This window comes from Zootoca vivipara, chromosome 13 (genome assembly GCF_963506605.1).
Source record: "Zootoca vivipara chromosome 13, rZooViv1.1, whole genome shotgun sequence".
In the NCBI taxonomy this organism is placed as follows: domain Eukaryota; kingdom Metazoa; phylum Chordata; class Lepidosauria; order Squamata; family Lacertidae; genus Zootoca; species Zootoca vivipara.
In genome coordinates, this window is record NC_083288.1 from 50,937,664 (window position 1) to 50,959,378 (window position 21,715).

The 21,715-nt window shown below is 49.1% G+C and overlaps 1 protein-coding gene across 1 annotated transcript in view; it reads right to left on the bottom strand.

Annotated features, from left to right (window-relative positions):
• ACAP1 (ArfGAP with coiled-coil, ankyrin repeat and PH domains 1) overlaps positions 1-21,715 on the bottom strand; it is a gene marked incomplete in the record, with an annotated part of 42,447 nt that overhangs the window by 5,445 nt on the left and 15,287 nt on the right. The window contains 12 exon segments of the mRNA XM_060281917.1: positions 1-96; positions 195-397; positions 1,882-1,914; positions 4,458-4,624; positions 6,114-6,208; positions 6,405-6,474; positions 8,314-8,522; positions 13,660-13,771; positions 15,326-15,426; positions 17,346-17,397; positions 19,531-19,640; positions 20,364-20,438. Coding sequence (XP_060137900.1) covers positions 1-96; positions 195-397; positions 1,882-1,914; positions 4,458-4,624; positions 6,114-6,208; positions 6,405-6,474; positions 8,314-8,522; positions 13,660-13,771; positions 15,326-15,426; positions 17,346-17,397; positions 19,531-19,640; positions 20,364-20,438 — 1,323 coding nt within the window.

Genomic DNA, 21,715 nt, shown 5'->3' on the forward strand with positions numbered 1-21,715 from the left:
GATGGTACCATGATGAAGGGGACCTCTGCCTCTACTGTCTGGCTGGTTGACGCTGGCTCCGTTTTGAAGCAGGAATTCGCAGGCCAACAGAGAATTCTGGGTAGAGAGAGAAAGAAAGGTGGTTAAGTGGGGAAATGAAGGAAGCGGGTCGGCGTTTGAGAGCGTCAAGAGTTCTGAGCCCCACACAGTCTCACCGCGGCGACGGCCTGCAGCAAAGGGGTCCGGCTTTCGTGGAGCACATTCACCCAGTTGACGTCAGCGCCGTGAGCCAGGGCGTCCGCCATGGTGGGCAGGCTTGGGGGGGCAGCGGCAGCTTGATAGAGCAAGGCTCCTGGGTGCAAGTCGTGCAGGTTGTCTGTAGCAGGCGTGGGGCTTGGAGAGGCCCCCTCCCTTGCCCCTAAAAAAAGTGGGGGGCGGCAGAGAGAATCAGTCCAGCAACAGCCACCAGCATGGATTGCTTAGGAAGCTGCCTTGTACCGAGTCAGACCACTGGCCTGTCTAACTCAGGAATGTCAACGGCTCTCCAGGATTTGATTCATTTCACAAAACGTATACACGGCCAGGAACCCGAATGCAGTTTACAAAAAGAGCTACAGCAATGAAACCAAGAGAAATTTACAATAGCACTTGGAAACACACAAATTATAATTACCTCCACTTTCCTATGCAACTGGGTAGGCCTGTCGAAACAAGGATGTTTTTAGCAGGCGCTTAGGCATCCGCTTGCTCCCAAGAGGCAGGCAGTCCCAAAGTGTCGGTAGCGCCAGGTCCACCGTTCAAAGCAGCCAAGTGGACCAAAGCAGTGGGGTAAGGAGATCTGCAGGGCCGTCTCCAGCAGGTTGGGCCCCCTGGCGCGGAGGCACGGAGATCGCTCCGGCGCCCCCGCCCTCGCAGCGCGCAGCACGGCTTCCGCGCGGCTTTGCCGCAAGTGCCCCCCCCTGCCAGCCCGGCACCCTGCGCCACCAGGACTGTACCTAGAGCCGGGCCTGGAGATCTCATAGGTAAAGGGCTTTGTATACTGATCATAACGCCTTGGACTCAGCCCAGATTGGCAAACAGTGCAGACACCCGACTGCTGACAGGAGCGAGGACTTGCCAGGATATGAGCCCCTCTGCTCAGAGATCCACAGAGCCTAGGGCTTGCCAATTGGAAGGTCGGCGGTTCAAATCCCCACGGCGGGATGAGCTCCCGTTGCTCGGTCCCTGCTCCTGCCCACCTAGCAGTTCGAAACCATGTCAAAATGCAAGTAGATAAATAGGTACCACTCTGGCGGGAAGGTAAACGGCATTTCCGTGCGCTGCTCTGGTTCGCCAGAAGCGGCTTAGTCATGCTGGCCACATGACCTGGAAGCTGTACGCTGGCTCCCTCGGCCAGTAAAGCGAGGTGAGCACCGCAACCCCAGAGTCGGTCACGACTGGACCTAATGGTCAGGGGTCCCTTTCCCTTACCCAGTCATTTAGAAAGCCGCTGCGAGTTTTAATCTGTTCTTATTCCGTTGTCGTTGTAACTTTTCAAAATCTTACTGTTATTGGCCGTCGCTCTTATTGATCATTTTATTGCTTTGTCCTTTTTGGTAATCTGCTTTGAGGTGTTTCTTTTTTTACAACGAAGCTGCAATCCCTCCAATGCCAGGGGTTGGACTACATGGCTCTTGGGGTCCCCTTTCGACTCTACAATTCTGTGATCCTATAAGCGGTGTGTGAATTTCAGGATAAATAAATGTGCGCTTGCATTCTGGGGCTAGGACTGAACAGCACCTGGGAAGACGGGGGCTCTCATCCAGCCCAGCCCTGTTCCATGTGTGTGTCCCCCTCCTAAACTGAACTCACAAACAAACCTCCACCACCTTCGAAGTATACATGGCTTTGAGGGACACATACCCTGGTTTGAGTTGGCTCGGCTCGGAATCCTTCCTGTAGGAGTACAAAAAAGGGGACCGGTAAGAAATGGTATATTGAGGTTGAATCCTGCCAAGACAGAAGTACTATTTGTGGGGGACAGGGGGCGGGCGGGTGTGGAGGACTCCCTGGTCCTGAACGGGGTAACCGTGCCCCTGAAGGACCAGGTGCGCAGCCTGGGAGTCATTTTGGACTCACAGCTGTCCATGGAGGCGCAGGTCAATTCTGTGTCCAGGGCAGCTGTCTATCAACTCCATCTGGTACACAGGATGAGACCCTACCTGCCCGCCGACTGTCTCGCCAGGGTGGTGCATGCTCTAGTTATCTCTCGCTTGGACTACTGCAATGCGCTCCACGTGGGGCTACCTTTGAAGGTGACCCGGAAACTACAACTAATCCAGAATGCGGCAGCTAGACTGGTGACTGGGAGCGGCCGCCGAGACCACATAACACCAGTCTTGAAAGATCTACATTGGCTCCCAGTACGTTTCCGAGCACAATTCAAAGTGTTGGTGCTGACCTTTAAAGCCCTAAACAGCCTCAAAGGCCCAGTATACCTGAAGGAGCGTCTCCACCCCCATCGTTCTGCCCGGACACTGAGGTCCAGCTCCAAGGGCCTTCTGGCGGTTCCCTCGCTATGAGAAGCCAAGTTACAGGGAACCAGGCAGAGGGCCTTCTCGGTAGTGGCACCCGCCCTGTGGAACGCCCTCCCACCAGAGGTCAAAGAGAACAACAATTACCAGACCTTTAGAAGGCATCTCAAGGCAGCCCTGTTTAGGGAAGCTTTTAATGTTTGATGGATTTCTGTATTTTAACATTTTGTTGGAAGCCGCCCAGAGTGGCTGGGGGAACCCGACCAGATGGGCGGGGTATAATTATTATTATTATTATTATTATTATTATTATTATTATTATTATTATTTCCTTTCAGCATTTGGGTAAGCCAGCAGGACTAAACTGCTTCTGGTGCAACGGGACACTGTGATGGAAACCAGAGCAGCACATGGAAACGCCGTTTACCTTCCCGCCGGAGCGGTACCTATTTATCTACTTGCACTTTGACGTGCTTTCGAACTGCTAGGTTGGCAGGAGCTGGGACAGAGCAGTGGGAGCTCACCCCGTCGCGGGGATTTGAACCGCCGACCTTCTGATCGGTAATCCCAAGAGACTCCATGGTTTGGACCACAGCACCACCCACATCCCTACTTAAGGGGGTTGGACCAGGACCTGGGAGGGACCAGGGTTCAAATCCTTATTTAGCCACACGAAACTCACTGGGGGGGCTTGGGGGGGGCAGCCACTGCTGCTCTCAGCCTAACCTACCTCACTGGGTTGTTGTGGGAATGAAATAGGGAAGAGGAGAGAACCATGTACACCAGGCATCCCCAAACTGTGGCCCTCCAGATGTTTTGGCCTACAACTCTCATGATCCCTAGCTAACAGGACCAGTGGTCAGGGAAGATGGGAATTGTAGTCCAAAACATCTGGAGGGCCGACGTTTGGGGGTGCCTGATGTACACCATGGGTAGGCAAACTAAGGCTCGGGGGCCGGATCCAGCCCAATCGCCTTCTAAATCCGGCCCACGGGCAGTCCGGGAATCAGCATGTTTTTACATGAGTAGAATGTGTCCTTTTATTTAAGATGCATCTCTGGGTTATTTGTGGGGCATAGGAATTTGTCCATTTTTTTTCTTCCTCGAAATATAGTCCGGCCCCCCCACAAAGTCTTAGGGACAGTGGACCGGCCCCCTGCTGAAAAAGTATGCTGACCCCTGGTGTACACAATCACCCCCCTTTGGAGAAAAAAGTGGGTAATTCAATGCAATAAAAATAATATATATATAATATAATAATAGGGACCCAGGTGGCGCTGTGGTTAAACCACTGAGCCTAGGGCTTGCTGATCAGAAGGTCAGCGGTTCGAATCCCTGTGGCGGGGTGAGCTCCCGTTGCTCGGTCCCAGCTCCTGCCAACCTAGCAGTTCGAAAGCACGTCAAAATGCAAGTAGATAAATAGGAACCGCTACAGCGGGAAGGTAAACGGCGTTTCTGTGCACTGCTCTGGTTCGCCAGAAGCGGCTTTGTCATGCTGGCCACATGACCCGGAAGCTATACGCCGGCTCCCTCGGCCAATAATGCAAGATGAGCGCCGCAACCCCAGATTCGCCCACGACTGGACCTAATGGTCAGGGGTCCCTTTACCTTTAATATAATAATAATAATTTATTATTTATACCCTGCCCATCTGGCTTGGTTTCCCCAGCCACTCTGGGTGGCTCCCAACCAAATATTAAAAACACAATAATAAGTTTTTTTCAGAGCAGATCTATTAGAAACAGCAGACCTGGCTTAAGGCTACATTCGGACAACACTTTTGTTCAGTTTCATGTTTTAGAGGAGCTTTCGCATTGACATGAAAACCGCTTCTGGAAAACCAGCAGGACCTGGCTCCTGACTTCTGTCTCTAACCCCGCAAATCTCCCGAAAACTGACAGCTATCTTATATCCCCTGTGCTAAGGGCGGGGGGGGGGGGAGGAAGAGAGCCTATCTCTCCATACCTGCGCCCCCACGGATCTGCCCCGGAGGTTTGGGTTTGGGGAACGGTTTGGGCTTCTCGAGCCCCCGGACGTCTCCGCCTCGATGCAGCCGTGCCCCGGCCTTTGGGAACTGGGTGATGAACTTCTTTTCCACGTATTTGGCCCTGATCCAGGCCTCCTTCTCCAACCTTGGGGCAAAGAAACAGAAGAAGCTTTAATTTTATTTTTTTACTTTTATAACTAATGGCAGGTACCAGAGGTGAATTTTGCACATGTTCAGAGACTTGACAATGTTCCTGCACAGAATTGACAAGTGAAGGGGGAGGAGCCAAAGTTTCCTGGTGCATGATGGGAGTGGTGCAGATCAATTGAACCTCTGGCACAGTCCTATGCAACAGCAGCAGCACCTGGAGGTGCTTCCTGGCCACCATGCTATCAACCAATGAAGCTGCACACTCCTCTTCCCTCCCCATCCCTCTTTCCTTTTGTGCCGTGTCTTCCGGATTGAGTCCGCCCCTGGAACACGGACCGCCTTATCTTTTAATACACAGGGACCGCTTAGAACTTTTTAGGTGCATTATAAAGTATTGAATAAAAAGGTAGGGAATCAAATGTGTAGACACACACACACACACAAACACAAATCTCTCTCCTTCTGTGCCTGTGTGGTGTAGTGGTTAGAGCAGTGGCTCTCGAACTTCCTTCTCTGGGCCACACTTTCAGAATAAAATTTTTGCTCGGGCCACATTGAATTGCTTTATTGATAAGAAATACCACAAATTGAATGCTCCAAGCAGTACTCGATTCATAATATAGAACACAACTACTTTATAATATAGTCACGGGATGACCAGAAAGCATAAAACAAGGCAGTTGCCTAAAAACATGAATCATTCCCAAAATATAATTAGGAACAAGCCTCTTACATAGGTACAGGGTACAAAGTCGACGAGAGGCGTGAGCTTGTTTTTTGCCAGGTAATCTCATTTATATCGGATCTCATCAACACAAGAAGCCTTTCTCTTCTTCTGTGATCTTTCTTATTTGCCAGAATGTATTTGCCCTGTACACAACAATACGTACCCTGTTTCTCCAAAAATAAGACGTAGCCATAAAATAAGCCGTAGCAGGATTTTTAAGAATTAAAGGAATATAAGCCATACCCTGAAAATAAGACATAGTGATAGGCGCAGCAGCAATGCCAGGAGGAGGAGGAAAAAAAGAAGACATCCCCTGAAAATAAGTGTGGTTTTTTGAGGAAAAATAAATATAAGACGGTGTCTTATTTTCGGAGAAACACGGTAGTGGAGAACTGCAGAAGAACAGCCAACACTCCCGAACCTCTCCTGGCCCACCAGCGTGGTGCGTCGCACACCCTTAGAGAGCCACTGGGTCACAGCAAGACCCGGGTTCAAATCCCCACTTGGCCATGGGCGGGTGTGGCCTAGAGGCAGGCGCTGCCAAACCTCAGCCTAACCTACCCCACAGGGTTGTTGTGAGGATAAAGGTGAGAATAGAAAACGACGCACACCAATTTGAGCTCCTCGGAGGCAAGGTGGGAGAGAAATGTAGATAATTCTTCTTCTTTTTAGGGGCGTTTGTAGCAGGCGGGGGCTGGGGGGGAGGAGGAGGAGGAGGAGGAGATGTGGGGTGCTTCAAGGAAGGGGACAGCCTCACCGCGAGCAGCCCGGCTGGGGACGCTTCATGTTCATCTCTTCCACCCGCGCCTCGTAAATCTGGTTGATGACACGGTTCCCCAGTTCGCACATCAACTGCAAGAGGAGGAGGGAGAGGAGAGGCTCTCAGAAGCTGCAACGTAGGCCCCCCCGGACACGCCAACCCCCCTGACCCATCTCCGTTAGGCAACAGAGAGGGAACCTTTAGCCTTCCAGCTTCTGCTGGACTACAGCTCCCATCATCCCCAACCACTGGCGACCGATGGGGAGTTCAGAGCCCACCCGCCTTTACCTTGACTAGCTCAGGTTCCCAGGAGTCGAGCGTCAGCGACCGGACCTTGGAGAAATGGACGCCAAGGCTCCTAATTTGGGGACGGAGGGAGAGATCAGGCAAGGGGTGCTGCTGCCCCATGCAGGGCATAGTTAAAACTGCGGAACTCCCTGCCACAGGAGGCGGCGGTGGCCAACAATCTGGAGGGCTTTAAAAGAGGACGAGGCAAATCCATGAAGGGCTATCGAATGCCATTAGCCACCGCGGCTGGGATCAGAAATATTTTTGTGAATCCCGGTTGCTGGAAGCCACAGAGGTGGGAAAGGGCCCTTGGGCTCAGATCTTGCTTGCGCGTTCCCCATAATAATCATCTGGTCGGCCACTGTGAGAGCAGTTCTGCCACGGAGGTCCAGCACCGAGGGCCTTCTGGCGGTTCCCTCACTGCGGGAAGCAAAGCTACAGGGAACCAGGCAGAGGGCCTTCTCGGTGGTGGCGCCCGCCCTGTGGAACGCCCTCCCACCAGAGGTCAAAGAGATAAACAACTACAGTGGAACCTCGGTTTATGAACACCTCGGTTTATGAATTTTCGGTTTATGAACGCCGCGGACCCATCTGGAACGGATTAATTCACTTTCCATTACTTTCAATGGGAAAGTTTGCTTCAGTTTATGAACGCTTCAGTTTAAGTACTCCGCGGACCGTCTGGAACAGATTAATTACAGAACCAATTACACCCATGCTTCGGGTTAAGTACGCTTCAGGTTGAGTACTCTGTGGACCCATCTGGAATGGATTAATCCACTTTCCATTACTTTCAATGGGAAAGTTCGCTTCAGTTTATGAACGCTTCAGTTTAAGTACTCCGCGGACCGTCTGGAACAGATTAATCCACTTTCCATTACTTTCAATGGGAAAGTTTGCTTCAGTTTATGAACGCTTCAGTTTATGAACAGACTTCCGGAACCAATTGTGTTCATAAACCGAGGTACCACTGTATATCTAACAATCCAGGATAGAAGCGGGAAATGGCACTGGAATAAGGGAATTTCCAGCAAAAAAAGAGAAGGTTGACAGCTGTCGCTTGGAATAAGGGAGTTTCCCGCAAAAAAGGGAGGGTTGACAGCTATGGCGGGGTACAAATAATAAATTATTATTATTATTATTATTATTATTATTATCATTATTATTACCCAGCAGACCCTGCTTATGTTCCTAACAGAGGGGGAAACCTTCAAGGTGGGGTGGGTGAAATGGCAGTCCCTCTCTTTGGATTATACCCAAGCCCTACCCTCTCTTCACTGGCTCCTCCCATCTATGGCAAGCACCTCCCCACACCATCACAAGCCCCACCCACTTTCCCAGTCCCTGGTGTGCAAGCCCCGCCCCTTTCCTACACAAGCTCCTCCCACAATCTCAGCCCCGCCACTTCAGCCACTAACTTCTTACTAAGATATACCGTATTGGCCTGAATATAAGCCGCGCTCCCCCCCAAAAATTCCAATTTATATTCGCGACCTTACGGTATGCAGCCAGGAGCGCGGCAAAGTGGCCCTGCCCCGTGTGTAGTCCCCCATCTTCTCCCCCAAGGCGAAGAAGGGAGAAAGTGAGGAAGGGGCAAGGCCGCTGGCAGCGCAGCGCAGCTCCCCCCTTCCGCCCAGTATGCAGCGAGGAGAAGCAAGGAATGGATCGACTTACATTCCGGTATATTTTCTTTTTTTCCCCCTCCCCATCCCCTCCAATTTTAAAGGCGCGGCTTATATTCTGCTGCAGCTTATATTCGGGCCAATACGGTATTTCAAAGCCCCTCCCCTTTATCCAAGGCTCCTCCCACCTCCCTCAAGCCCCGCCTCTTAGGGCAGGAAAGGGAGCAGCAGAGAAAACCAGGAACTGGAATCCGCTCCCTCCGCCACGCCCTAGTTTGCTAGCTCACCTGTGGATGCCGGAACACTCTATGCAAAGCGTGATGCCCAGGTTGATGCTCGCCCATTCGGGCGCTGGCTCCCGGCAGTCGCAACACTGGGCATTGCCCTCCAGTCTCTGTACCTGGTCTATGACATGCTTGTCTACCCCGACCCGCAGCTTCCGGCTGGAGGGGGACTGCAGGTTTGCGGCAGAAAGTGAGGCCGTCCGCTCCAGGAGCTGCAGAGGAGTGGAACCAAAAAGGTTTGCATGTATTTCCACCCCCCACCCCACCCCTTTCCCAAGTTCAGAAATGGGCATCAGGGCGCGAGAATCTCAATCCTCATTTTGAAACGGCAGCCACAAGAAAACCAAGTCGCTAGTCCTCAATACAGGCTGGGAAGGCAATGACTGTGTAAGCCTTAGGAAGTGCAGGGTGGAAGAAGATTTAAAAGATATTTGAAAAGATATTGCAATATTTAGAAAAGTATTTCTTTTGTGAAGATTATATAGGCTATAAGTGTTAAAATAAGGTTTTGAAGTAGTGTTAGCAAATGTAGAATCTAAAGATTTGGTTAATAGATTATGGAATATTTAAATTAAGATTTGGTTTTTAAATGATGGAGAATAAACTGCTAAAAATGTATTATAATGAAATTCAGAAAGAAGGGAACGAGGGAAGTCATTTGAGATGTGAAAGAAAATAAGATTTATATAAGAAATATTTTCATGTATTTTTGTTTTTTATTAGTTTGTTTGTTGTATTTTGTTCATTTTGTTTGTTAGAAATGTTTTTTGTTTGTTGTTGTTTCTTATAAAATGAATAACAATTTATATATATATATATAAAAAGGAAGTGCAGAGTGCAAGAAAGTTTCCAAGAGATGGAGTGGCAATACGGTAAGCAGAGTTCTGCAATGTAAACAGGAGATATATATATATATATATATATACACACACACACACACAGTGGTGCCTCGACTTATGAATTTAATCCGCTCCGAAGGCACCTTCGTAAGTCGAAAAGCGCCATTGGAAACGCGATTTCCCATAGGAATGCATTGGAAACGGAAAAAATCGTAAGTCGAAGCAACCCCATCTAAAAATTTGTAAGTTGAAAAAGCCCTATCTAAAACCGCCGCGGGTTTTTCCCGGATGTCGAGACATTCGTAAGCGTGCGGCCATTACCCCCATTCGTAAGTCGAAAAATTCAGTTGTCGAGTCATTCGTAAGTCGAGGATCCACTGTGTGTGTGTGTGTCTGTCTGTCTGTCTGTCTGTCTGTCTGTCTGTCTATCTATCTATCTATCTATCTATCTATCTATCTATCTATCTATCTATCTATCTATCTATCTATCTCCTTGGTCAGGACCTCCCCAGAGAGCCACCTGCAACAATATTTGGATATAGACAATATTTGGTCAAGAATTTATAACCTTAGTAAAAAAAAAAGTGACAAAAATAAAAATCTGCAAAAATGAGAGAAGTTTTAAAAAGGTAAAGGACCCCTGGGTGGTTAAGTCCAGTCAAAGACGACTATGGGGTTGTGACGCTCATCTCGCTTTCAGGCCGAGGGAGCCAGCGTTTGTCCACAGCTTTCCGGGTCATGTTGCCGGCATGACTGAACTTCTACTGGCACACGGAGCGCCATGACAAGTGCCAGAGCGCATGGAAAAAGCCTCTCTCGGTATGCCCCACAGAGGACATTAAGGTCCACAAATAATAACATACTGGAGATCCCGAGTCACAAGGTGGTTAGACTGGCCTCGACCAGGACCAGGGCCTTCTCAGTACTAGCCCCGACCTGGTGGAACGCTCTCTCTCAGGAGACTAGGGCCCAGCGGGAGTTGTCATCTATTCGTAGGGCCTGCAAGACAGAGCTGTTCCGCTTGGCCTTTGGACTGACTCAGTCTGACCCCGGTGTTACCCTCCCCTAAGGTTTTATCCTACAGGTATTTAATTTTTAATTTTTTAATTTTTTTAAATATATTTATTGAAAATTTTTAGACACACACACACATACAAAAATACAGAACCCCCCAAAAAACAGAAAAAACAAAAAAATACAAAAAACAAGAAGAAAAAAAATACAAAATACAGAAATATCAAAGACTAAAATTCTAACTTAAATCTTTACCCTTTAGACTCCCCCGACTACCCCCACCTAGGGTCCCTATTACAATATTATTTAGGCAGTATTCATTATAATTTTGCTTACCTTGAATATTATTCTCTCAATCCTTTATTCTTATTTTCATCTCTTCTTACAAATAATACAATCACCTTTAATCTAATATTTCATACCAAATATTTCTAATTCCCATTATTCATTCTATAAATCTTTTCCCCTCTGCCTATAAATTTTTTATTAACAACGAATCATCATTCTAATATTAACTCTTGTATCAAATATATTTCAAAACATAATAGCATAACTCCCCCCCCCTTCCCCCAGATCTAGGTTTTCCAGAAGTTTACAGCGAGATCCATATAACATACCAATATAGGGCCACTCCATTCCGTCCATCTCTTTCGACATTTATAATCTATTAACCCACTCCCACCCTTTCCCATAGCTTCCACAGAACACTTTCCCCCCACTTCTTCAGTTTCCCACATGCACCTTTATTCCTGTCTTCCCAGAGCATGCCCTGTCCTCCCCCTCTCACTGGGAGGGCCAGAGCCCACCCTGGTTCATTTTGGAGGAGTTCTTGAGACCAGTCTTTTTTCTGTTCCACATCTCCCACTTGTGGAACATTCTTCCATCCTTCTTCTTCCTCTTCCTGTTGTGCCAATTCTCCATACGTTGTACAAATGTCCAGTGTTGATGCTTCCTTTTTCACCTCAACGTCCGATTTTTCAACCTCAACGCCAGTTCTTCTTTCCGTGCAGCTTTCTCCATTCACCTCTCTTAATTGTTTATTATATCCCCATGATGAGACACATTCCCGCAACAAAGTGGTATACGAGTTCAGTCCCTTTTTAATTTCGCGGATCTCTGCAAATATCTTATGCCAGGGCTGATCTTTTGCAGCTGCTGAATCCGAGGCCATCTTATCTATTCTAGTCCCGTGGGAAACCCACCAGTTGCACTGCAGGAAATGGCGGAGGGCTTATTCCGAAACATTATAAACCATTTTGTTGCCCAATCTGGTTACTTTGTTCTTTAATTTCCTTTCAATAGCCTCACTTTTAATTTTTTTCAGTTCAAGTTATTTCCCAGTCTAAGTATCCTTTCTTTTAATTTCTTTTCACCATATTCCACTTCTTCTTTTCTTTTAACAGTTCCACCCCTCAAAGTCCGCTAGATCTGGTTCCCTGGGGGGACTTCTTTTTAGCCAGTTGCTAATAACTTAGATACTTCGTTTCACCTTCCCAGTAAGGGATCGGTTACTGCATCACCGTCTGTCAAAGGGGGGTAATCGACTCCCTTTTTAAATCACCCCCTGCAGCCAATTCTTAAATTTTTTTCCAGTATTTTTCCAGCTTTTTGCTGACAGGTTTAAAATATGAAGTCCTTACTTGAGAAGAAGGAAGAAATCCACCGCTTTCCGCTTCCGGCACGTAGCTTCACTTCGCGAGGGTAACAGTTTCGCTCAGGATGGCCCCCGCGACTTCCACTCAGGCTCTCTCCGGGGCTTTAAAGCTTGCCGGGGAGCTGAGGAATCGCGTTTTTGGGGCGCCGCTGAGCCTATTCGTCCCCCGGAAACTCAACCGGGGACTCTTTTGGGGCGGTGGGGCGCTATCCCACCTTCCCCCCCCCTCGCGAAGCCGGGCTGCCTCGGAGCTCAAGGCAAACCCCGCCGGTTCCAGCGCTTGCGGTGGCCGGAAGTCTTATCCTACAGGTATTTAAATGAGGTTCCATTTGTAGATTCCTAATTTTAAAATTGTATTTAATTAATCTGCATTTTAATTGAATTATTTCTTTTATGCTTGCTTTGATATTCTTGTTGTTAGCCGCCCTGAGCCTGGTCTTGACTGGGAAGGGCGGGGTATAAATAAAATTATTATTATTATTATTATTATTATTATTATTATTATTATTATTATATTCCCAGCTCACCAGAGCCTGGGAAGTGGCATCTATCAATAAAGCCACAAATCTAATAAGAGAAGGTCAGGCTGGCAAATGGGAAAATGGAACTTGTTTATCTTCCACTGGAGCAGCAAACATATAAAACTGAAAGTTGGTTGTTGGAAGACATATAGAGGCATCAAAAATTTCCTTTCCCATGTATGGCAGACTCTGCACAAAAGTTCTGTATTGTGGCATATTTTAGCACACTTCCATAGGCTGCCTTCATCGCATTTATATTCAACACACCAATATTCAGTTGCCAAAACTATTATTATAAGCACAAATAATTTATGCAGCACTAGTTGCTTATGTAACACACACACACAAATTATGCACCCATTAATTCCTATGCAAATTGCCCCCCGGTGAGCTTTATTTTCTAGGCGTTGCAGAAAATGGGGCTCGGCTGCAGGTGGGAAGCCTCGCCTCCGGCCCAAAGCTCCTGTGTGGCCGACACAGCGCAGCTGGGAGATTCCGACCTGGGTGGACTCACAAGCTTTGCATGCAGGATTCCCAGGTTTGATTCACAACTCCTGCTCAGAGGATCTCAGCCATCAGGGGACAAGGAGAGGCCAACACCTCTCTTGGCCTGAGATGGTGGAGAGCTTGGTATTTAAAGAACCTCTTAATGAGGGTTAAAGAGGAGAGCGCAAAATATGGTTTGAAGCTCAACATAAAAAAAAAAACAAGATCATGGCCACTGGTCCCATCACCTCCTGGCAAATAGAAGGGGAGGAAATGGAGGCAGTGAGAGATTTTACTTTCTTGGGCTCCATGATCACTGCGGATGGTGACAGCAGTCACGAAATTAAAAGACGCCTGCTTCTTGGGAGAAAAGCAATGACAAACCTAGACAGCATCTTAAAAAGCAGAGACATCACCTTGCCGACAAAGGTCCGTATAGTTAAAGCTACTGTATAGTTTTCCCAGTAGTGATGTATGGAAGTGAGAGCTGGACCATAAAGAAGGCTGATCGCCGAAGAATGGATGCTTTTGAATTATGGTGCTGGAGGAGACTCTTGAGAGTCCCATGGACTGCAAGAAGATCAAACCTATCCTTTCTTAAGGAAATCAGCCCTGAGTGCTCACTGGAAGGACAGATCGTGAAGCTGAGGCTCCAATACTTTGGCCACCTCATGAGAAGAGAAGACTCAGGGGTCCCTTTACCTTTACCTCAATTACAGGGAAGTCAAGCTAAAAGCAATAAGCAAACAGTTGCGGGTGTCTTCTGCCTAGGGTGACGGTGGGGACAGGAATACTGTAGATTTGCTCCCTCTTCTGGTGTTCGGCAAACCCCTACCTGCCCCCGGGGTTCCAGGTGCTCTTCATTGTAAGCAGACGCGATGCTGTTTTGAACGGCACACACCCAAGCTTGCTGGTGCCTCTCCGAATCTGCTTGGAGGAAGCAGCTCCTGTCAGGGAAAGCGGAAGGGTAGCAAAGGGTCAAAGAGGGAAAACGCAGAAACACAGAACTGAAGAGTTGGAAGGGACCTCTAAGGGTCATCTAGCCCAACCCTCCCCAAAGAGGCAGGGATCGCTGCTAAATAATCCCCGACAGGTGGTCATCCAACCTCTGTTGAAAAACCTCCAAGGACGGAAAGTGAATTCTGAGGGAGTCATAGAATCATAGAATCATAGAGTTGGAAGAGACCACAAGGGCCATCCAGTCCAACCCCCTGCCAAGCAGGAAACACCATCAAAGCATTCTTGACATATGCCTGTCAAGCCTCTGCTTAAAGACCTCCAAAGAAGGAGACTCCACCACACTCCTTGGTAGAAAATTCCACTGCTGAACAGCTCTTACTGTCAGGAAGTTCTTCCTAATGTTTAGGTGGAATCTTCTTTCTTGTAGTTTGAATCCATTGCTCCGTGTCCGCTTCTCTGGAGCAGCAGAAAACAACCTTTCTCCCTCCTCTATATGACATGTCCTTTTATATATTTGAACATGGCTATCATATCACCCCTTAACCTTCTCTTCTCCAGGCTAAACATACCCAGCTCCCTAAGCCGTTCCTCATAAGGCATCGTTTCCAGGCCTTTGACCATTTTGGTTGCCGTTCCACTCATCTGACTTCATCCTAATCTTTAGTCACCATCTCCTTCATTTTCCTCTGAATCCACTGGTCCTGCCCTCCAGAGCAGCTGAAAACAGGCTTGCTCCATTTTTGTTTTCTGATTTGAAAATGGCTGCCTCTCAGTTCCCTCTTCTCCTGGCTAAGCTCTTCCAATGCTGGGTTTCCAGGCCCACTTTATAGTCTTGGTTGTCCTCCTCGGCACACCTTCCAGCTTGCGAATATCCTTCTTTCCGAGCACAATTCAAAGTGTAGGTGCTCACCTTGAAAGCCCTAAACAGCCTCAAAGGCCCAGTAGACCTGAAGGAGCGTCTCCACCCCCATCGTTCAGCCCAGACACGGAGGTCCAGCTCCGAGGGCCTTCAGGCGGTTCCTTCATTGCGAGAAGTGAGGTTGCAGGGAACCAGGCAGAGGGCCTTCTCGGTGATGGCACCCTCCCATCAGATGTCAAGGAAATAATCAACTACAGTGGAACCTTGGGTTGCGGACGTAATCCCTAAACAGGCCTGCCTTCAGCAGATGTCTTCTAAAAGTCAGACAGTTGTTTATTTCCTTGACATCTGACGGGAGGGCGCCACCACCGAGAAGGCCCTCTGCCTGGTTCCCTGTAACTTGGCTTCTTGCAGAAGGCCCTCGGTGCTGGACCTCAGGGTCCGGGCAGAACGATGGGGGTGGAGACGCCCCTTCAGGTATACTGGGCTGAGGCCGTTTAGGGCTTTCAAGGTCAACACCAACACTTTGAATTTTGCTTGGAAATGTACTGGGAGACAATGTGGGTCTTTCAAGACCGGTGTTATATGGTCTCAGCAGCCGCTCCCAGTCACCGGTCTAGCACACACACACACACACACACACACACACACTTGAGGGTCTAACAGGGAAGAGAAAACTCACTTGGTGGGAGACACCACCTCGAAGCAGAAACGACGTTCGTGGTCCGGGCAAGGCTTGACCGTGCACAAGCGAAGGTCCTCCACAACCACCGTCAGGACATCCTGGGCTCGGGAAGGAAAAGGGCAGGATTTAGGCCTGGCACAAACAGCCCCCTGCCTCTCCCTCTTCAGATGCCACCCTCATTCTTTCCATCCATGCCTTGCTCTCATCCCCGACATTAACCCATCTGAACTCTCCTCCACCCCACAGATAGAATTAATCTTACACACACACCCTCATGGATTAGCAGATAAATCTGCCAAACCTGTTAAGGCTCCTAATTCTTCTTCTTTTTTCCCCTCTCTCTCATCAGGCTCCTAATTCTTCATTCAACAAAGCAAGTTGAAGGCGGAGGGGAACATGTTTTGTCGGTAGTTTGGGTGCAAGTGAGCTTTGCAGAAGGCAGGGTTGAAAAGCAAAGAACTGATTTCTCGTCTCTTCACATCAGCCCAGGGCTGCACTGCCAATTCCTGGGAAGCCTTTAATCTTCATGATTTTGGATCGCCAGCTTTCAAGGGGTTGGCAAACGACCCTTCTTGAAAAGGAATCTCATAAACTGAAAGTATTCAGAGGGCACAGCTCGAATGAGCATTTTTTCCTTACGTGTGGCATAATTTTATTTCTTATACAAATGTCGAGGCATGGGGTCACTCGGCGGCGCCAGTAAATGGAAACGCACGGCCCATTTAGGACTACATAGAACCCTTATTCTCAACAATAACCGAACTCGCAGATGGATAATGCTTTTCATCCCAGAAATATTTGTAAAGGGAATCTTCGCATGGGTTAATAATGTGTGATCCCTTTGGAACTGTGCTGTTGTCTTTGTAATTTTGTCCTTCGGAGCTGTGACGCTTTATATTTGAAATTCTTTGTTTTCTTACTTTTTGTTGCTAACAAATCAATAAAATTAAAAGAAGAAGAAGAGCGGTTTGCATGGGGACAGAGGGAGGGACATCCATATTCCCAGACTATCCCTGGGCCGTTGACTTACTAGCTGACTTCTCTTATCTCTTTCATGTTTAGTAAAAAAGGTAAAGGTAAAGGGACCCTTGACCATTAGGTCCAGTTGCAGACGACTCTGGGGTTGCGGCGCTCATCTCGCTTTACTGGCCGAGGGAGCCGACGTACAGCTTCCAGGTCATGTGGCCAGCATGACAAAGCCGCTTCTGGCGAAACAGAGCAGCACACGGAAACACCATTTACCTTCCCGCCAGAGTGGTACCTATTTATCTACTTGCACTTTGATGTGCTTTAGAACTGCTAGGTTGGCAGGAGCTGGGACTGAGCAACGGGAGCTCACCCCGTCATGGGGATTCGAACCGCCGACCTTCTGATCAGCTCAGTGGTTTAACCCACAGCGCCACCAATGTCCCTTATGTTTAGACTGATACTCTAATGTCTAATACACTTTTAAAGCCATCCAAGTTGTAGGCAATAACTGCCTCCTGTGGCAGAGAGTTCCATAGCTTAACTACGCACCATGTGAATGTTTTATTTTATCTGTCCTAAATCTTCCAACATCCAGCTTCATGGAGTGTCCCTGAGTTCTTGTGTTTGACAGAGGGAAAAAAAAGCTTTTCTCTATCCCCCTTTTGCCAACTTCAGTCGTACCGCCTCTTACCTGCCTTTTCTCTAAACTAAAAATTCCCAAAACCATTTCTTCCTAGGAGAGTTGCTCTCCCCTCGCCCTTGATCTTTTCAGTGACCCTTTATTGAATCTCTCTCCTCTCCCCCCCCCCAACAATATATTTTTTGGAGGCAAGGCAACCACTTTGCATACCAAAAAGCTCCAACAGCTCACCAGCCTGAATTTCAACAAATTAGGAAAAAAGAGGCAGGTGGAATCTTGCAAGCCTTATGCCCTTTGCTTGCTCTAAAGTTTTTGCCCCTTCCTGTCACACCGACACTCCCCCCCCCCCAAAAAAAAATTCACACGCATCTCAAAGGCTCACAAATAAATCCATTTCCTATTCCTCACCTTGGCCTTCTTCTGATACACCAGCTGGTTGCTCTGAATGGAAAACCAGCGCCTGCAATTAGAAAATATAAATAATATATATACATAATGAAGGAGCACAAGGCAGCCCTATAGATGTTCTGGACTATGGGTCCGAGAAAGGGTGTTCCATTAGGGTGTTGAGTTTTTCATTTTTTCTCTCAAAAATTATTTCCTGTAGCACAAATGGATGAACTTTTGCCTATTAATGACTAAAATGAGGTATATTCCATTGAAATATTTAAAAAAAGGTTACGCACAAACCGTTTTTAATTTTTTTTGTATGCTGTTTTACCATTTCATAAAATTAACAATTCTATATTTCATAAAATTAACAATTCTATATATAACAATTCTCCGAGGTCTAGTCAGTTTCACTTCTAAGGAAAACAACAGTGGCTTCGAGCAATAAAGATTCGGCAGCAATATTTTCAAGGAAAACAAGGCGTTCTTGAATCAGGGGTGGGTCTTGCTCGGCGGGGGCGGGCGGGCGGTAACCTGTGCTTTTATTTCCAAAGCCTGAAAGCACAGGTGTGTCCTGACCCTTGCAAATACTTTCAGAAAAATGAGACGCTGCAGAAACTGCTCCAGGTATTGGCACGGAAGGAGGAGGGAGATTATACGCCTTGGGCACTAACCAATAGGTGCTGATCCTGCACTCAGATAACGTGCATCGATAGCACCACAGACAGTCACGTTGCTGGGGGGGGGCGGTTATTGCTTGGAGGGCTGTGAAGATTTGCAAATCCAGTTTGGCCACAGGCCACTGGGTTAGCGGGGGAGGGAAGGGATGGCGGCGGAACGTGTGTGACAGGAGCAGTTGGCAACTCAGGCCGCATCCAGCTCATGAGGAATGTAAGGAGAGCCTCGCAGGTGGACAGAGTCCAACTCTGCTTGCAATTTCCAGCAATCTAACTCGGTTAGAATACAGCAACGCATTACAGTGGAACCTCGGTTTATGAACACCTTGGTTCATGAATTTTCGGTTTACGAATGCTGCGGACCCGTCTGGAACGGATTAATTAACTTTCCATTACTTTCAATGGGAAAGTTCGCTTCAGTTTATGAACGCTTCAGTATATGAACAGACTTCCGGAACCAATTGTGTTCATAAACCGAGGTACCACCGTATATGTAGGGCTGCCCCAGAAGGTGGTTTGGAAATGGCAGCTGGCGCAGAATTCAAAGGCCAGGTTGCTCATCAGAGCAAGGTGGTTCGAGTATTAGAACGACTGCAACGGCTACCAATTAGTTTCCAGGCTCAAAGTGCTGGCTTTTGACCTATAAAGCCTGAAATGGCTCAGGACCCCAATACCTCAAGGGCCAGCTCTCTGCTTATGAACCGTCCCAGACCCTGCAATTGCCCCCTTCTTCTTGTCCAGAAGATGGCAAAACGAGAACGGGGCCTTTTTAGTGATGGCTCCCCGCCTGTGGATTGCTGAAGTGGTGGCTGGACGATGCTGCTCCCGGCAACGCTAAGACCGCCAGGTGCTTTTAGCTGAAATGGCATCTAGGATTTTCTTAACTGGCTTTAGGCGTTTTAAACTGCGGTCGTTTTTAAACCTGTTTTAGAATGCTTTCGATTGTAAACTGTGTTACCTCTGTGCCGCCCCGAGCTCTTTGTGCAGCAGGAGGAGTTGGAGATAAGCTCAAAAAACTGTGCCCTCAAACCTCACCCGTCCTGCTAGAGGGGGTGGCAACATAGCTGCCAAGTACCCCGTTTTCCCCCGGGAAACCCCCGTTTTTACTTACCTTTTCCCGGTGGTCCCCCGTATCACTTCGTCTCCCGTTTTTCTCCGTTATTTTCTCCTGCCGGCGGCCATTTTTTTCCTGATTTGCCCTTCTATGGGCACCAAAAATGGCCACCACCGGCTTCAAATGTCGCATCTACGCATGTCCGGAAGTGCGTAACGCGACTTCCGGTGCCGGCGGCGGCCATTTTTGGTGCCCATAGATGGACAGAGCGACACCGGAAGTTGCGTTGACGCACTTCCTGACATGCGTAGAAGCGACTTTCGAAGCCGCCGGCGGCCATTTTTGCTGCCCGACGCAACTTCCGGTGTCACACGGCTGCCGGTCCCGGATTCTGCAGTCCGGGACTTGGAAGGTAAGGGTGGCAAACAGGAGCACCCAGAGCTGGGTGCAGAAGACGGGGAGCCCTGCTCACCTGCTCCAGGTCTTGAAGGCATTGCTGGCTCGCTTGTACAGGTAGCCTTCCATCACCACCCCTCCGGGCTCCGTACGGACCTCGGGAACAACGTCGTCCTGGGACAGGTCCTAGGAAAGAGTGGGGGGGGGCAGACCCACCTTATTACAGAAAGAAAAGATGCCCAAAGGCAAAGCCCACCCACATGTTCAGACTCCTCCCACCCAAGCCCCACCCTGTGCTGTTCCGCCCACCGTCACAAGCTCCACCCCTTCGCCCGCAAGCTCCGCCCACACTCCAGGCCTCAGGCACTCCCCTGCCAAGCCCAGCCAACTGCATTTCAAAACCCCTCGCCGCCTTCCAATACTCCTCCCAGCTGTCCCAAGCCACGCCCCTTAGAACTTCCCCACACGGAAGCTCCGCCTCCCCAAGGCTCCTTCCCTCCCAGGCATACCTGCCAAGTTGCTGTCGGAGAAATAAGGGACCAGGCCGAAAGTAGCAGACCGGAAGTAGTGCTGCCGCCATTTTGGAACTGGGCGGAGCATGCTCAGAAGTGACTTTTGATGCTGCTTTGCCCAGTTCCAAAATGGCCGCCGTGCCAGAAGTCGCACTGCAGCCATTTTTGGAACTGGGCAGAGCAGCATCAAAAGTTGCTTCTGAGCATGCTCCGCCCAGTTCCAAAATGGCCACCGCGCCAGAATAAACCGGGGAAAAACAAAAAAATCCGTTTTTTCAGCTAGGAACAGCTGGAAAAACGGGGATTTCCCGGGGAATACAGGAGACTTGGCAGCTATGCTCCCAAATCAGCTCCCGTAAGGCAAAACTGGGGCAGCCCCCCCCCCCAGTGCTCAAACCTTCTGCTTGATGACGGTGTGCCTCTGCTCCATGTCCCTCTTTTCTCGGGCAGACTCCAGGACCAACTGATCGAGCTGGAGGAAGAGAGGGAGGGGAAATGAGGCCGGACGCCTGGGTCCCTTTCTCTGAAAGGCACACGAAAGTTTGCCTGGCATTTCTGCACACACACACACACCCCTCCAGCACACTGGACTGGGGAGGGAGGCCCATTCTAGCCGAAACCACAGATCTGGGGGGGTTACCCTGCAATAGAGCATGTGGAGAGAGGTGGAGAGAGATTTGAACTCGGAAAAAGCACAACTGGGGGGGAAACAGATTTGAAATGAGTTTAAGGGAGGAGGATGGAAAGGCGAAAGGATGATGGGAGTCGTCAAGACGGCCCAAGATCACCGGTTTGCCAATCTCCACATGTACTACAACTCCCATCATCCTGAGTCGGCTCAGCCGATTGCCCTGGATGATGGGAGTTGCAGTACAACGGCGCCAGGCAACCCAAGGTCAAAGGACGCTGGCTCATAGCAGCCTTCGCCAGCCTGGCGCCCTCCAGGTGTCAGGGCTGCACTGGAGCATGGGACTTGTAGTCCAACATCGAGCCAAGGCTGCAACAGCCTTCCGGAGGGAAGGAGCAACACCTGAAATAATCCACAGGGTGCCTGCGGGAGTCACTTGCCATTAACCCTTAAAGCAGCACCGCCGGCCATGTCAAGTCCCTAGTCCTCATTATGGCTTGGAGAACCCAGAATCAGAAACACCCACCCCACCCCCCGAATGCAACATTTTCTTCTCCACCAACCTCCTAATCGTTTCCACCCGCCTCCAAGTTTTCCCTCTCGCTGATCTTGCACTCTGCAAAGAATCTCCTCTCGGCCAAGCTGCCTACCTCGAAAAGCCAGAAGGTTGCTGCGTCTCGGCAGCCGGCATGGAGGCTGAATTCCTGCATCCTGTTTTTATCTCCAATTCTTCTCTTCTTTGCTGACAGGGCTGGTTCCCCAGCCTCCTCCCCCCCCCCCCCACCGCCCAAGCCAGCTTCCTCCCTCTCCCTCTAGCAGTTGCCAGGGGCCAGGCAGGAAAAGATCATAGCGAGAAGTTTGCTGGATAAGGGCAGCAGCCCACTAGCCCAGCATCCTCTTCTCACAGCCAGACAGATGGCCCCAGAAGGAAACCTGCAAGCAGGATTCGAACTCAAGAGCAATTCTCCTGCCCTGCGGTTTCCAGCAAATTGCACCCAGAAGCTTCCAATGCTTCTGACGGTGGCGACAGAGCACAGACATTGCTCTCGCTCCTCCTCCTCCGTGAATTTATCCAATCCCTCTTTTTAAAGCCATCCAGATTGGCCACCACTGCCTCCTGT